We start from the raw sequence: 17,565 nt of genomic DNA, 5'->3' as shown, positions 1-17,565 counted from the left end.
TTTCTTATTTACTTTGAAATAATTATTCACTCAACTTTCAGAGTAAAAACTTTGACACACAAAATCTGGTACACATGTAGTATTCAACAAGCACTAATCAGTTTTAAAAGTTTGTAAAGAAAATGAATTAAACAAAAGTGGTAAAAAGTCAAGTTATTTATCAAAAGTAGCCTGAATTTTTTTTTTTAAATTAGTTAGGCTTTTTTTTGTTTATGAAAAAGCTCGAACTTATTTTAGGAAATTACCCGTAAGAATAATAGGAAATCAGCCCTCATGTCATTACTCCATCTATAAATGCAGCAAAGCTTAGCAGCGACCGGCGTCTCTGTCAAAGATAAGAAAAACAGGTAAGCTCTCTGTCTCTCTCTCCTCTCTTTCCTTCTGTCCGTCGTCTCTCTCATGCTTTCTGCCTCCTCGCTCTGTGTTCGTATAGCTCTCTGTGTTTGTTACTCCTATTTTTCATGTGGGATCGATTAAGATGCCTAAACACAGATGCACCATTGGTTTTAACTTCGGTACGGTTCAACTGTAGCTGAATCGCAGTTGGACTACAGTTGGACCGTACCGTGACGTGATTGATCAGCTATACGGGTTCTAGCTCCAAACGGTTTTTGAGAGATATCCAGACTGGATACTTGATCAGTCGATGTTTCAACAAATCGGACTGGCCGGTTTTCAAAACATTAATGAAAAAAGAGAGAGAGAGAGAGAGAAAAGAGTGTGAAAATTTTCACTATGCTTAATGCTTTTGTTTGCTACTTTTTCCTCTCCTTCCTCTTAAAGCTTGCTTTTATTTTAATTTTATCCTCTCTTAAACCAACAAAACAATGGAAGAGATTTATTAAAGTAAAATTTACCCTTCTATTTAGTTCTTTTTCCTCTCCTTCCTCTTAAAGCTTGCTTTTTTTTTAATTTAATCCTCTCTTAAACCAACAAAACAATGGAAGAGATTTATTAAAGTAAAATTTACCCTTCTATTTAGTTCTTTTTCCTACCATTCAAACCCCTAAATATAATACTGGGTCTAGTAAATATACGTACGTGTTAAACTTTTTTTTTTTGTGTGTGGCCCTTCTCAAAGCGGTGGCTCAGCTCTCTGGCTTCTGCCCAGTGCCGGAGCTAAATGACATCGATTCACTTAATTGTACGGTATGGTATGTGATACGGCACAGCTGACACAATTAGATCTTGTTGATACTTTGGCGCAAGGCCATGGACGATGTTCTTAAAAACTAACTAGGATCGTAGATCAAACTAGGTAAGATTCAATCTTGTTTGGTTTGAATTTTGAGTGAGATTTTTTTGGGTAATTAACGAGACCCAATTGAGTTTAGTAGTAATTCCTTATATTATTTTGACAGACAGCAACAGTGATAGGCATGGGAACCATTGAAACAGAAGCCAATCCGAACTTGGTTGGTGTCAATGTCACTCCAAATGAGGTTAGCGTCATCTTTTATTCGTTTCTTCTTGTATGAAGATATCTATTCAACCTTATAACTCTCTAGCTGCATCCAAAGCTGTCAACATGCCTATATATATCTTCTCTCTCTCATGCCTATGCGTGGTAATTGTTACTTGGTTAATTACCATGTTAATGCTAACTAATCTTTCCTTTGATGGAGTACCCCCCCAAAAAAAAAAGGGAATTTCCTTTGGTGCATTTACTCCTAAGTCCTAGCAGGTAACCATCCATACTGGAAATAGCACGAGATTGACAATAAGGTTGTGTTTGGATGTCCGAAATCCTCAGTATGAATGGGAATATGATTACTAGGAATCAAATTTTCAGAAATTTTATTGAGTAGGAATATGAATGCGATTACTGGGAATCAAATTCCCAGGAATACAATGCCTAGAGTAATTATATTTTGGTATTTGGAGCAATTCAGTAATCTTTTGCAGGATTAATTATTTTGGAAATTTATTTAGGTCAACATTACCTCTTTTTATTGATTGAGGCAGGGATCAAGGATTCCCATGGAGTAAGGGAGGAATTAAATCCCCACTCAATCTGGAAATGTGATTCTTGGTTGGATGTGTCATCAGGAAACAATCATATCCCCGACTCTCCCAAACGTGGGAATCCGTAAAGTATGGAATCTCATTCCTATTCATGTCCCTTCCAAACGTGGAAATCCTGCAAGTTAGGCATCACATTCCCATTCCATCTCAAAATTTCTGTCATCCAAACTGAGCTTAACATAAAACAGAAAATGTGAAGGTGTATGGACTGTGTAATATATATACTAATATGTTCCCTAAAACTTGTAACTTTTTTTATGATCAAATGTCCGAGCTAGTTTGCGCGCGCTTCTAGTAATTCTGGGACTCTTAAAGTAACGACCGGGCATAATATCTTAATGACCCCAAAATTTGGGATGATTGGCCTTCATAAAATTCGAACATGCATACTTATTGATTTCTCATATCCACTTGGCGAGCCCCTCGGGATTTATCTTCTTAACACTATTTGTGGCTTAACTAGTGCTTTAAGAGCATCTCTAACCCTCTTCTATAATTTTATTTAAGAGTGTGAATGTGACATTTTGATGGGAGATTTATAATTTATTTTCTCTTCTTTTCGACTTTTTGTACTTTATGAACAAATCTTGGACGGTTCATCGTCTTTTTTAGAGATTTAGTCTCGAAATTTTCTTTTGGTCCAATTTTCTAAAAACATTTTTAGAGAACCAAATTGGTAAAATTGACGATGAGTCCATCCAAAATTCTTTCATAAAGTACAAAAAAATTGAAAATAAATTACAAAGTTAAGGTGGCGTATACATGTGTCACATCCACACTCTCAAATAGAGATATACTACTAGATAAGACTGGAAAGAATATGAACAAAGTTAAGGTGGCGTATTACTCTACTGAATTCAACTCTTCAATTGTGGGGTGGAAAACATATGTGCGACTTCCTATTGGGACGTACCAGTATGCGATTAATACAACTTGAGAGGATTATTTGACTTATTATATATTATCTTGTTTAAAAAATTAAGAGGATCGATCATATTTTAAATTTTTTAATTTTTCTTGTCGAGATGAATCAATAATTCACAAAATTTTGACACAAAACTAACAAATATGATATTTTTTGAATAAAAAGAAACAAAAAAACAACCTTTATATATACTTTCTAATCCAAAACCACCCCAAGCTTTTTCTCTTCCAACTGTAACTCGAATTCATTCAAGTGTAAGATTATCTAATGTTGAAGAATCATTATCTAGTGGACGAAAATATACAATTCAGGTCGGCTTTGAGCTAATCCGGATAAAATCGCTGACTTAAGCCCCCGAATTTTGGCTCAAAATTAGGGTTCCGTATTCCAGTGGCGGCTCCAGGAATTCTTCTAAGGGGTTCAAGAATATATACATTATATTACCTCTAAAAATCACAACGATATATAGACAAAAATTTATCCATTCATAATGCCATAAAAAACATCAAAGTATAAAAAATATTTTTACAATTGTCCACGACGAGTTTTCATATTTTAAAACCGTTGTAGATAGCCTCATTATCAACGGTATCAAATACTCAATCTTTATTCATATTCTTCAAAGTTGGAGCTCTAAACCCTGAACAATTGGAAGGGAAATCAATTAAATCCAAATAGAAATTAAAAATACAAAACTTACTAACTATAGGGTTTAGAGAAAAATTGTCAAGAGGGAGAGGGAGAGAGGCGAAGAACTGAACCAGTGGAATTCGTCCTTCCTCGTTCACAATACCCGTTCCGTCGACCGTCGTTTCCCAGAGCCAGAGAGCCTTTTCAATTTCTATAGGTTCAACTCTCGTTAAGTGCTCGGCGCACACCACCTCCCAGAACTTGGCCCCGATCTGGTTGCTGCATTGGCCCCCCTGGATGTGCAGGATCTCACGCATTTTTGGAGAGAGAGCTGAGGATGTGATGAGACAGAGAGAGAGAGAGAGAGTTGGTGAGGATGTGATGAGGGAACGAGTGCCAACTAATGGTCAGGCTGGAGAGGATCATGGGGGATGGATACCGGTGATTAGAAATCACAGAGGGTTGAAAACGAACAGGGTTAGAAGTCAGGGTACCTTCACTCTGTTTGTGGACAACATACCCGACTACAAAGACCTGTCCTGGTTAAGGTGTGCCTTTAGCAAGTTTGGGGAAGTTAAGGATGCATTTATACCGCGGAAGAGAAGCAAGCATACAGGCAATAAATTCGGTTTTGTCAGGTTCGACTGCTACGCAGCAGCTAGTATGGCGGTCTCCAGATTGAATGGTGTCTGGGTGGATAATGAGAAGCTCTTTGTTAAAGAGGCAAGCTTTGGCTTCAATGAAGAGAAGCCCAGGGTGAAACATCTCAGGACTACCCCGATGAATGAGGCAGGCATATTTCAGGATGAGAACCCAATACAGAGACATGGTAAAAAGGTGGATCAGATGAATAGAAGAGAGGTGGGTCTGTTGAACAGAAGGGGCGAGCCTTTTGACAGAGCTGCTGGAATTAACAAGTCTTTTGCCCAAGTTCTAAAGGGAGAATCTTCAAAAGCAAGGGCTATCTCGAAGAGCTCCTTAAAGATCAAACCGAGTGGAAATGGATGGCTCCACAGGAGTGTAGTAGCAGTGCTGAACAGGGTGGTGCCCATGATCAAGCTAAAAGTGAGCTTCAGCCTGGAAACGGATCGTGTGGCCCAGTTTAGATCTCTGGGTGGAAGGTCTGTTCTGATTACATTTCAGAACCAGGAGTTGAGGGACGAGATGATTCAGAATCCATGGATGAAGATGTGGTTTGTTAGTGTGAAACCATGGAGTGGTGAACCAGCATGCCTAGAGAGATTCGTTTGGTTAAGTTGTAAAGGAGTCCCATTAAATATCTGGAATGCCGTAACTTTTAAGTTGATAGCGGAGTTGTATGGTTCTTTCATTATGTTAGATGATTCAACACTCAAAGAACTCTCCTTTGCAGAAGGGAAAGTTTTGGTAGCCTCGGAGGAAACCATTCCTATTGATTCGTGGATCAATATTGAGGTTCAAGGTGTGAGTTATGATGTAAAAATCTCAGAAACTTCATCTTTCGTCTCTCCAGATGAGATTGAAGCTTTCTGTCCTTCGGCTATGGCAAAAGATGGTGGGGGTGAAACCATGGTGAAGGCAACAAGAAATTTCAGTTTCAACAGAGAGAAGGCAGTAGATGCTGACGTCGTTACTAAACTGGTGGCCAATAGAAATAGCTTGGTTGGTGAAGGATGGGACTTGTCCACTGGTAAAGCTGTTGGAGGAGGCGGGGGCTCGAAGCAAACCGGGGCAGAAGAGCATTTAATGCTTGTCAATGCATGCCATCAAGCCAGCTCAGAGTTGTTTGAATCTAGAGTTGAAGACTCGGTGGAAAAGGTAGAAAATGGAGGAACAGAAGTGGACTCTGGGGCCCACATTACTCTTTTATCCAAAGAAAATTATTTGGCCCACCAAGGGGTATTGGACTTTATTAATGTTGCTGGGCCCAAGTTCCCCCTTACCCCAGTGAATGATGTGGGCCATTTTCTTGGGGCTAAATCTACCTCTACTGGTGCTGATGGAGGAGTTCAAGTTGGGTGCATCTCTGATGCAGGAAGTCAGGAATTACGGGAAGCGATGCTTGCCGAAGCTGAAGATAATCAAGGGGGTAATGGGGCTGAAACTCCAACTGAGCTGGTGAGGGTTTCCCAGATTCCGAGCATTAACCTGTTGGTGGACCTTAATGATGCCGGGTGCCGAAGGAGGAGACGCAGACAAATGTCCAATCTGGTGTGTATTAGTGGGGAGGATGATCCGAATCCTGAGCAGCAAGAGACAATTTCATCCTTCTCCTCAGAAGATCCTAATCCAAACGATTCAGTCGTCCTCAGGGAGATCAGAGCCACTATGGCAGTGGGAGGTCAGTTGGGTATTACCTTCCGGCCCAGTGATGATGTGATTCTGGGCAAGATGATTGAAATGGAGGCTCAGGAGTCCTCGGCTGTGCTAGAGAGAGAAGCGCGCAGGTAGCTTGTCTATCCCTCTGGTGTCTTTTGCTTTGGATTATCTAGTCTTATGTTGATTTTATCTTGGAACATTAGGGGTTTGGGGAGTTTTGTTAAAAAAAGATTCGTGTCTAAGCTTATTAAAAAAAGAAAGCCTGATCTAATGTTTATTCAAGAAACGAAACTGGAGAGTTTTGATAGAATCGCTGTCCAGAAATTGTGGGGCAGTGGAGATTTCGAGTTTGCTACCTCGAATGCTATTGGGACTTTTGGGGGACTATTGTCCATTTGGAATAAAGATTTTTTCAAAGTAGACAATATTGTCTCCCACAGATCTTTCATTATTTTACATGGTGTGATTTATAACTCTTTCCCTTGTTGTGTGGTGAACGTATATGCTCCTAATGAGGTGGGTAGTAGGAGAATCCTGTGGGATGAACTATTAGGATTGAAGAGGAACTCTTCGGTACCGTGGTGTATGGGGGGTGATTTTAACGAAATTACTTCTATCAGTGAAAGGAAAGGGTGTCAAAGGTTAGAGAGAGGAATGAAGGATTTTTTGGACTTCTGTAATTCTATGGAGGTAATAGATATCCCAATGATTGGGAGGAAGTTTCCTTGGACTAACTACCAAGACCAGGCCATCCTTAGTAGATTGGATAGATTTTTGCTCTCCCAACATTGGTTGGATAGCTTCAAAGTTCTTCAATGGGGGCTACATAGGCCTATTTCTGATCATTGTCCTATTATGCTGATAGATGATGGAAGAGATTGGGGCCCCAGACCTTTTAAGTTCATGGATATATGGCTATCAAATCCGAAATGTATGGCTCTTGCTAAGGAAACATGGGAGAATACGCAGGTGAGTGGATGGGCTGGCTATGTTATCTTGCAGAAACTGAGAGCAATCAAAGATCAGCTTAAGGTATGGAACAAAGAGGAATTTGGGGATGTCAACACGGCTTTACAAGATAAGGAAACAAAGATTCATCAATATGATCTTCTGTTGGAAGAGAGAACACTCAACTCTGAGGAGAAAGCTTTGAGATGTAATGCTAAAACAGAATTTTGGAGGCTATCTCGACTGGTTGAGACTCTGTGGAAACAAAAATCACGGCTGAATTGGATGAAATTGGGGGATAAAAATACGAGGTACTTCCAAGCTATTGCAAATAATAGGTTTCGGAGGAACATGGTGGGCTCGGTAAAGGTGAATGACAGAGTGCTAGAAGATCCTTTGGAAATAAAGGCTGCAGCTGTTGATTTTTTTCGTGATAACTTTAAAGAGGAGAGAAAGCATAGACCACTACTGGGGGGAGCGTTTCCTAGACTTCTAAATCTGGCCACTTCTAGTCAATTGGATAAATTTTTTGAGGAAGGGGAGATTCTTGCGGCTTTGAAGGACTGCAGCAGTATCAAGGCTCCGGGCCCTGATGGTTTCAACTTCTCGTTTGTCAAAAAAGGGTGGGATTTTATCAAGGAGCTGCTGGTGCAATTCTTTATTGAGTTCCATTCTAATTGCAAGCTCACTAGAGGTATCAACTCAACTTTTGTAGCTCTAATTCAGAAGGTTGATTGCCCCAGGTCTTTTAAAGAATTTCGACCCATAAGTATGGTAGGTTGGGTTTATAAGGTGCTAGCTAAAGTTTTAGCTAATAGAATCAAACGCCACTTACCTTCCCTTATTGGTGAATCTCAAGCTGCGTTTATTGAGGGCAAGCAAATTTTGGATGGTGTTCTTATAGCAAACGAGGTTATTCATGGTTGGAAAAACAGCGCTCAGGGAGGTTTAATTTTGAAAATTGATTTTGAGAGAGCCTATGATTGTGTCAATTGGGGATTTTTACTTGACTTATTTGCGAAATTGGGCTTCGGGGTGAAATGGTGTGCTTGGATTAAGGAGTGTCTGTCCTCGGTTTCTATGTCGTTATTGATAAACGGTTCTGCTTCAAAGGAATTCCAAATTCAGAAGGGAATTCGACAGGGGGATCCCCTATCTCCCTTTCTTTTCAATATTGTGGTTGAAGGGCTTAACATTTTACTTGAAAGAGCAAAAGAATTGAACATCATTACAGGGGCTTCAATTGGACCGAATGGATCAAATCGGGTCGTGGTTTCTCATCTCCAATTTGCTGACGACACAATTATTTTCTGCAATAACGACAAGGAAGAGTTGACTAATATCAAAAGAATTCTTCGATGTTTTCAACTTATGTCAGGGTTAAAGATAAACTTCTCCAAAAGTTCCTTGAGTGGGATTAGAGTGAGTCATCAGGATGTTACCTCCCTTGCAATGGTTATGGGCTGCAAAATTGATCATTTGCCAATCAAGTACTTGGGGCTACCGTTGGGAGCTAATCCGAATAGAATCAAAACATGGGATCCGGTGGTTGAAAGAATGGAAAAAAGGCTAAGTTTATGGCGTAGAAGGTTTAACTCATCTGGGGGTAGACTTACCTTGATGAACTCATCCCTTGGAAGTTTGCCTATATACTTTATGTCTTTATTCAAAATGCCGTTGTCAGTTGCCAAGGTGTTGGCTAAAATCCAGAGGCAATTTTTCTGGGGTGATACAATGGATAAGAGAAAGATACATCTGGTCAAGTGGGATGTGATTTCCAAAAAGAAAGAGTATGGAGGATTAGGGGTCAAGAATCTGATGATCCAAAATCATGCTCTCTTGGCCAAGTGGTGGTGGAGATTTCATAAGGACAATGACTCCCTCTGGGTGAAGGTAATCAAATGCAAATACAATCTGGAACCAAGATGTTGGTTACCTCGAATGCCCTCTTCAGGTAAGGTTTCCAATATTTGGAAAGACATCTGTTCGGTTGGGGAGACCACTTCTAGTATTGGATCCATCCTTCAGGAAGGGTTTCAATTAGAGGTCCACTCGGGGCAGGAGATATTGTTCTGGAATCAAGTTTGGCTGGGGAACACTACTCTTAAAGAGGAATTTCCTCGCCTCTACCTCATCTCTACTCAAAAAGAGATGGTGATCAGTGATCTCAAAGTTGGTAGTTGGAATCTATTGTTCCAGAGAGGGCTTCGGGATTGGGAAGTCCCACAATATGAGGACTTACTTTTGAGACTTCAATCGGTGCATCTGAACCCTTCTAAACGTGATCAGTTGAGGTGGAAATGGGCTCCTGATAATTGCTTCTCTGTCAAATCCATGTATAACAGATGGGAACAAACGGGCTTCGCAAAGGATCGAGTGTTGGGCTCAATTTGGAAGGGCATCTCCCCACCTAAGGTGGAAATTTTTTCATGGCTGGCACTCCAGGACAGAGTGGCTACGAAGTCGGTTCTCCTGTCCAGGAATATGATACATGAGGGCCAATCGGTGTTGTGTCCTTTTTGCTCCTTGTTCGTCGAAACGCCGGAGCATCTCTTTCTTCACTGTCAATTTTCTTGGGATGTGTGGTCTTTGATTTTGGATTGGTGGCATGTCACTTGGGTATGTCCGGCCTCCCTGTTAGACCTCTTTACAGTGTGGCTAGGTTCCGGCTTCAAAAATCTAGAGAAATTCTTGTGGGAAACAACCTTCCATGCTACAATTTGGTCCATTTGGTTGGTACGGAATGATCTGGTCTTCAACAATGCTTCTTGGCGAGTGGAGGACCTTGGGGAGCTAATCAAAACCAGAGTTGCAATGTGGGTTAAAGTGAAGTTCGATATTAAGGTTCACTCGGTAGAGGACTTTAAAGGGTATCTTGATGGAATGAGGAAGGTCAAAGTGTAAGTTGCTCTGTGAGGGTGGAAGCGATCCAATTCTCTGTTGGATGATCCTTCTCTTTCTATCCTGGTTTATGTTTTATTTTGGTTCTTGCTTTTCTACTTTATAAGCGTGTGTGCTTATTGAGTGATCTCTCGATCACTACAAGAAAAATTGCATTGGGTGACGAATGAAAATCGTCGCAAATTGTATGTTTTTCGTCACAAATAATATAGGTGACGAAAAAAAATTTGTCGACTAAAGGTTGTCGAGGATTCCTACCTGGTGACGAAATCTATTTTTTGTCACCTATAGTGCTTTTTGGTGACGAAAAATTTCGTCACGGAAAAATGACTTGGTGACGAAATTTTCTTCGTCACCTATTGTGCTTTTTTGATGACAAAAAATTTCGTCACAAATTATTCCCTTTGGCTCGTCAAAGGTGATCCATTGGTGACGAAATTTTTCGTCACAAAAGACATTCTTATATGTGAAAAAAATCTCACTTTTTTGCTCCTGCGGGGTTTCGAACCCGAGTCTCCTACATTTTGCATGCATGCTTTAACCAACTACACCACACAAACTTTTCAGCATATGTTTGAAACATCTAATATATAACACATACATTGAACATTAAAATATATTTTGAACGCCATTTTGAACTATTAAACATTAAAATTAGCAATTTTAATAAACATGAAAGTCGTAGCTCTTTATGTTATTGTTCAAACCCAATTTAGATTATCTCAATCGGAGTTCTGAGCAAAGAGTTATGCCCGAAATATACTTGGTGACAAAGCGTAATTCATAAATTTCGTCACCAAAGGATAAATTTTTCGTCACTGAAAACGTAAAAAGAAGACGAAAATATTTTTCGTCACCAAATTGGTTCATTTGGCGACAAAATATTTTTTCCGTCACCGAATAGTTATCTTTGGTGACAAAAAATAATTTCGTCTCCTTTTTTACTCTTTTGGTGACGAAAATTTTATTTCGTCGCCAAATAGGAGCCTTTGGTGACAAAAATATCTTTTTCGTCACTAAATAGTTATAATTGGTGACAAAATAATTTCGTCAAGGAAGTTATCAAAACAGTGACAAATTTATTTTTTTGTCGCCAAATATACTCATTTAGCGACGAAATTAAATTTTGTCGCCACTTTTTCGTCACTAAACATACTTTTTCTTGTAGTGGATGTACCCCTTTCGAGCTAATAAATTCTTCTTTTTGCCGAGCAAAAAAAAAAAAACTCTCGTTAAGTGGTCTGATAAAAAAAAAAACTCTCATTAAGTGGAGTAGTGGATGGGCTGAATTAGGAATTTAGGAGACTTTTTTTTTCATTTTTTTTATATTTGAAATTTAAGTTAAGTAGTCTAAAATTTGGGTTTTTTTGTGGGTTTTTTTTTGGGATGGGTGTTCATTTTCAATGACACTTGGGTTTAGGTGTTCAGTGACACTTGGGTTGGGGTTCAGTGACACTTGACTTGTGGGTTCAAGCTAAGATTAATCCAAAAAATTTACATATATTATAACTATTTTTTTTTTTTTGTGTGGGTTCACTTGACCCCCCAAGCCTTAGAGTGGAGCCGCCCGTGTCCGTATAGGTATAGCAAGATATGTAATATATATTTAATCTAGCGCTTGTATAACAAATAAGATAGTCCAAAGAAAAAGCTTAATTTTTCCATCCAATAAACTCGTGGTTCAAGTCTTAGGGGCCACTTTTTCCTTCCATTTAAAATATTTTCCCCCCTCACAATTTTGTCTTAGGTCATGAGAATCTTAAAGCTGGACCTGCATGTATTTGCTTTGGTTTTTTCAAGAGGAATACTCAATTTGGGGTTTGTTATTTTGGGTTAGTCTCTTTTGGTGGTAGCTGTCTTTTGGGTCGGTTTTTTGTGCTTTTTGAATTGTCTTTTTTTTTTGCATTTGCTAGTTTTGTGCTAAATTTTTGTGAATTATTGATCATTCTCGACGAGTGGAATTAGAAAAGAATTTTTTTTTAAATTTTATTCAAATATTTTTAAAAATATCTAAGATAAAGTCCTAAAATTGCCAAATTGACACTTTTTGAGTTAAATCTTGAACATTTTTAAAAACATTTAGATAAAAGTTATATATATATTTTTTTGATTCGGCTCGACAAGAAGAACATTGATAATCTTCAAAATTTTAATACACAAAACTAATCAGAAACTACCAATAAACACGAATTTTTTTTAAATGTAGACAAAATTTCAAAAAGTGCAAGATGCCCCAAAATTAAGCACTTCGCACATGTTAAAGTTTAAAACCATAACTCTAAGCCGTCCAAAACCACCCAAATACACCCAAATTTCTGTTAATCAACCCCTCCTTGTCTCTCCAGTCTCCACACCCTCCCTCAAACCCTCTACGGCCTCTTCCTCCTCACCTTCTCCCCCACTCTCGCTGAGATCGCTGCCTCCTCCGGTTACTACTTCGTCGTCGTCTACCACAGCGGCACCACCGTCGCCCTCGCCGCCGCCAGCGCTCCCGCCATCCTCCGCCTCCCTGAATCCAACCCAAAAAAGCCCTCGATCGGGGCCACAGGGGATCATGTCTCCAATGATCGAAGGCCCAAAGATGGCCCCCCGTAAAGCCTTCTCGTACTTTTGGTTTGGTCTATTAAGGAGGTTTTCATTTTGTTACTATAACCGTTGCACTCAGTTGGTTTTGTTAAGATTTTAGGCTGTTTGGTTTGTGTCAGAAATGGTAATCAAGCAATTTTGGAGCTCTCTTCTGGACAATTTAAATACTCCATAAGACCGAAATTTGGGGTGGGCGAAATGACAAGGATGCCCCTTATTTTGACAGATAAGGCAGACGGCTTTAGAAATGGAGATTAGATTGGTACAAAATTGAAACGTCAAAGTCTTCAATGTTTATCTTGGGGTCCGCAAATGAGATGCAGTCAATACTTTGGGGACGAGAAAGGTAAATAAGTTGTGTGGAGTTGCATTAGATGGTTTATTTGTGATGAGGATTTTAACTTAAAAAGTACCCAAATAATTATTCTGATCCATCAATGTTCACTAAAATGCTACTATTTCTTGCTGAGCCCAGCTTGTGTAATTTGAACCATCTGCTCAAAATAAATAAATACTACCAAAATTCTGGATTCACATTATGTGATCTTAGGCAGAATCTACTCTCGTTGTGTATTTGTTTTTTTTGGGCAAGTTTCGTTAGTAGTATTGGTTAGGCTCTGCTACATCCTCATTTTTTACCAATTAGAACATTGTATGTGTGGAAAAATTAAAAGTTAAATTGCTTGTTACAACACTCATTTGGATGAAGCCAGGCTAGCTAGGTAGATGATCGAGTGACCAGCCTGTAGTGGGCATTGTTCACTTCTAAACATGGTCACTTTTGACTTCATCATTGCGTAAATTCGACAACTTAGATTGTTTTAGTATTCTAAACAGTGCATGTCTGGTCTACTTTTTTGGAATTGCAGGTCCAACAACCGGTTCAACTGGTAGTTGTCATTTACATGTGGAAAATGTCCTATTGCTTGAAATGGTTTTTAGTGTATGAAGTTATTTGAAAAATACCGGTTAGAATGCAACTGCTTGTCTTTTGTTTCACCTTGATTACCATGACCTGAGCAACCATATACTAAGACGTTTAGTCGTTTGACATCTCATACACTTAACCCAACCAAACCTAATCGAGCTTTAAGTCCTGTCAGGTATGATACACTTATTTACACTTAGTTAGGGATGTAGTTTGTTTCCTTTTGCCAAACACTTTAGATGTGTGTTCAGTGGACTGGACGCACTGCATTTTTTCTTCTACTACTTTTTAACTATGTACATGTAATGGCATTATGTAAGTGGCTGTGTAGTAGTTGACACAACCTTTGTTTTGCAGGATTCGAATGCAACCCTTCCAAACAAGGAAGTGATGATATTTGTTTTAGGTGAGCATTTTTCCATTTGATTTTCGGCATTTTCTATCATACCTATTCATTCCTGGGAGTCAAAAATGTTTAGTTGGTGAGAAAACATCTACTTACTAGTTTCTATTGAAGTTGGCAAGGTAGATTCCTAAACCCCCCGCCCACCTCACTTTTTTGTCAATTTATCTCTGTAATTATTTCTTTATATGATTTAAATGAAACAGTTATTATTTGATAATTATATTATTTATTTAAGAAAGATTTATATGCAGAGAGATAATAGTTTTGGGTTATATCACCAAGCTGACTTAACTTAATTAGCTAGACTTGGTAATTAAATCTGCATCAGCAGCATGTGATTGGCCCGTTCATATAGCTTTGAACTATTGACCTGTTAGACACCGGGCAACCTTTGAATGGCCAATTGTTGTGCCTCATTTGTTAGGTCTTGCAACAGTGCCGATTTGTGAGAAGCTGAAAATTTACATCCCTACACTTTTATTTCGTTTCTTTTTAGATTTATATGCTTGAGAAGTTCTATTTAGTTGGGAGCAACCTTTTTATCTCGATGGGAGAAAGGTTCCTAGGAGAGAGTTTGACTTGGTTGCGCGGCAGTGGAGTTCCGAGGTTCTTGGGCGATCGAAGGATCTTGCTACTAATATTCCGCCACACAGAATAATGGTATTGTCTAACATGAGTAACAAACTCTCAGGGTTCTAGGGTTGGTTTGGAAGGAGGGAGGGATGGAGCTAGCTTTTCGCAAATTAGATAGGGTTGGTGAAGTGTAGGAGCCTGAGCTGGCGGTACTGGTGCTAGTGGTGGATTGTGCAATGGAAGGAGCTATCACGACATTTGGATCTCAACGGAAGGAACGGAATTGTAATTTTAAGGCCTCCCTATATGGCAGTAGTTATGTGCAGCATGTTAGGTCATTTGAACTTGCTTGATCACTATCCCTATCTTCCCATCGGGTGTCTGATGCTGACTCTTGGGGCTTGCTATCTGATTATACAGTGGAGAAGTGCCAGCGAAAAGAGAATCTAGAAGAATTTAGGTGCTTGTGCAATCACTTTTACGATGCAGAGATAATGAGATCTGCATGCAATATGGACTCTTTAATCCAAAGTAGTATGCAAATGGTTTTACTTTTTCACAAAAATTGAGGCATGCTCTATGATCTTCACTTCTTGTAACAGGTGGTCCAGGCAGCGGAAAAGGCACTCAATGCTCCATGATTGTTGAACAATTGGGGTTTTGTCATATTAGCACTGGTGATCTTCTTGACACAGAAATAAAGTCCGGATCTGAAAATGGGTATGTCTTCGGGAAATTATCTTATATTCCAAATTTGGGCTAGAGGTTTCCTTGATTTTTGTGGGAGGTCACATTTCGTATAGCATTGCTCTAGCAGTGATGTTCGCCAGTTGATAATTTTGTTGCAGAACAATGATCCAGAATTTGAAGAGCAAAGGTGAGCTTGTGCCCACTGGCATAGTTGTCAAGCTTCTGATGGAGGCAATGAAGAACAGCACAAACAAGAAATTTATCATTGATGGTTTCCCACGCAACATGGAAAATCTTGCCGCTGCTCAGAAAATTGTAGGCTCCTTTATTTTTTTAATATAATTTTTGAGTCATTTAATTGGTTATTTAACTAAGCCAAGGAATTCTTTACAACTATTGTCTCGTTCTCCTATATCATCATTTAAGCTAGTAATAGTTTTCCTTCTTAGTGACAATATTTTGCCTCAATATATTTGTTGCAGATGAAACTAGAACCAGTTTTGGTACTATTCCTCGAATGTTCTCAAGAGGTGATGATAGAACGCATTTTGGGCAGAAAACAGGTATATTATTTTCAGCTGCCAAGATGCATACGTATTGCATATTGTAAGATTCATGAACAAGTATTATAATATACATTAAAAGAAAAACAGTTTTATATGATATGAAGTTAATTTTGAACGGTAGAAATATAGAAGTCATTGCACAAAATGAGTAAAAATTTCACTTTTTCAACTATATGACATTATCGGATAAGAAAAAGTTTCATTTAGCGCATCAAGAATCATTTGGGTACCACAAGAATATATTTTTAAAAATACATTTAGACATGGTATCAGTTTCACCTTTAAACATATACAATTGTAAGATAAGTATGGTACTATGATATGCATGTGGGTATTGTAAGATCATTTTTAAATATAGGATAAGATACATTTTCGATTACTCATTGATTCTATTTCTAAACATGTCGAATCATATAGTACCGTAGTGTTTTTATTACAACGGAAACAATCACATCTGACACCAATACCCTTGTTGGCGTAACACAGGGCTGTAAATAGATCGATCTGTCTCTCCACCTCATCTCTTCTTAATTTATTGGAATTGATGTTTTCTCCTCCATTTTTTCCTGTGTATCTGAAGGGAAGAGTTGACGATAACAGTGAAACCATTAAGAGGCGTATTGAAGTTTATTGTGAATCTACTCTGCCTGTGATTTCCTACTACAGATCAAAGGGCATGGTTGAAATGGTAGATATCTGTGTTCTTGAAACTCTTCTTCCTAATAGCTAAGCATTTGTTTGGATCATCAAATTGGAGCAAAAAAAGAAAAGTAGAAGGAAGCTATTGTTTATTTTTCTTCTCAAGGGCAATGGAGAAAATGAATACCGTCTAATTTTTCCCAGAAAGTTTTATTACCAATTGCTTGCTTAGTTTTTTTTTCCCCTTCTCTTTTACTTTATAATATCATCATAATTTCGGGAAATGGAATGTTTCTTAAATTCGAGTTGCTGCACTAGTTTTAAATGGCCTTGTGTGTTGACATATCTCCCTCTTTGGTTGTCTTAGATTAACGGTGAGAAACCTGTTGAAGAAGTGTTTGACGCTGTCAAGGCAGCCGTCTCCAAGCTCAAACTCGGAATCAGCAGGAAAAACTCACAGGAGTTTTAAGTATGGAACTGCATGGCCTTAAACTATGTGTTGAGGTGATTCTGCTTCGTAGCTAATTATATTGGAATATGTATTTACCCTAAGTTATGCAGTCCTATCTAATTGAGTACACATCAAAAGCTGCGATAATTTTTTGTTTTTTGCTCGGCAAAAGGAATTTTTATTAAACTCGAAGGGGTACATCGAGAGGAAAAAAAACATTACAAAGGACTAATACCGTAGAAGATATCCAACCAAAGTTGGATAGAACACCAAACTACACCTTCACTTTTCGAATCCCATCCAAATAACCTTTGAAATCCTCCACCGTGTAGATCTTGATGTCAAACTTAACCTTTATCCACATAGCTACTCTCGTTTTAATTAAATCCGCCACTTCTGAAACTTGAGTTGTTGCCCCATTGAATATATACCCATTCCTCGTTAACCAGATGGACCAAAGTGTTGCAAAAAAACATACTTCCCAGATAGCTTTCTCCAAGTTTCGGAACCTGCTCCTAAACCACCAAGGTGCTAACTCTGCTAGAGAAGATGGACATACCCATTGAATATTCCACCACGCCAGAATTTGTGATCACACTCCCCACGAAAATCGACAATGTAAGAACAAGTGTTGAGGTGTTTCCACATGCAGATCACATAAGGGGCACATTGCCAGTTGAAACTCAAAGATTAAATTTCTATCAAAAAGAACCGACCTCGTGGCAACTCTATCTTGGATGGCCATCCATGAAAAGATTTCTACTTTAGGGGGGCTCAGATTCTTCCATAAGGAACCAAGTAGAGCATTTCGTGACTGTGTCTAGGCTTCCCACTGTCTATAAACCGATTTTTCAGAGAAGATTTTATCGGTTGTCCAAATCCACTGTAACAGATCAGGCTTTGAAGGATCTAGTGTCACACCATCCAGTCTACGCATCAAAGCATCATATTGCTGATTTTCCCGAGATCTTAGTGTGCCCCTAAACAGCAGATTCCAAT

General features: G+C 38.8%; 1 protein-coding gene across 4 annotated transcripts; it reads left to right on the top strand.

Moving 5' to 3' along the window:
• Positions 1-313: 313 nt before the first annotated feature.
• LOC131315706 (UMP-CMP kinase 3-like) lies at positions 314-16,667 on the top strand. 4 transcript variants are annotated; one of them, XM_058344908.1, is made up of 8 exons: positions 314-347; positions 1,362-1,442; positions 13,599-13,647; positions 14,823-14,940; positions 15,069-15,225; positions 15,393-15,473; positions 16,054-16,164; positions 16,483-16,667. In XM_058344908.1, exons 2-8 carry the CDS (start codon positions 1,380-1,382, stop codon positions 16,582-16,584), a joined length of 681 nt encoding a protein of 226 aa, XP_058200891.1. In that variant the 5' UTR covers positions 314-347; positions 1,362-1,379; the 3' UTR covers positions 16,585-16,667. The 4 variants fall into 4 exon arrangements, with proteins under 4 accessions (XP_058200891.1, XP_058200892.1, XP_058200890.1 ...); XM_058344909.1 differs by having other exon boundaries at positions 321-347; positions 16,057-16,164; XM_058344907.1 differs by lacking the exon at positions 314-347 and adding an exon at positions 13,183-13,203 and having other exon boundaries at positions 1,365-1,442; positions 16,057-16,164.
• Positions 16,668-17,565: the final 898 nt, after the last annotated feature.

This window comes from Rhododendron vialii, chromosome 2a (assembly GCF_030253575.1).
Source record: "Rhododendron vialii isolate Sample 1 chromosome 2a, ASM3025357v1".
In the NCBI taxonomy this organism is placed as follows: domain Eukaryota; kingdom Viridiplantae; phylum Streptophyta; class Magnoliopsida; order Ericales; family Ericaceae; genus Rhododendron; species Rhododendron vialii.
This window is presented reverse-complemented; position numbering and strand designations above follow the sequence as displayed.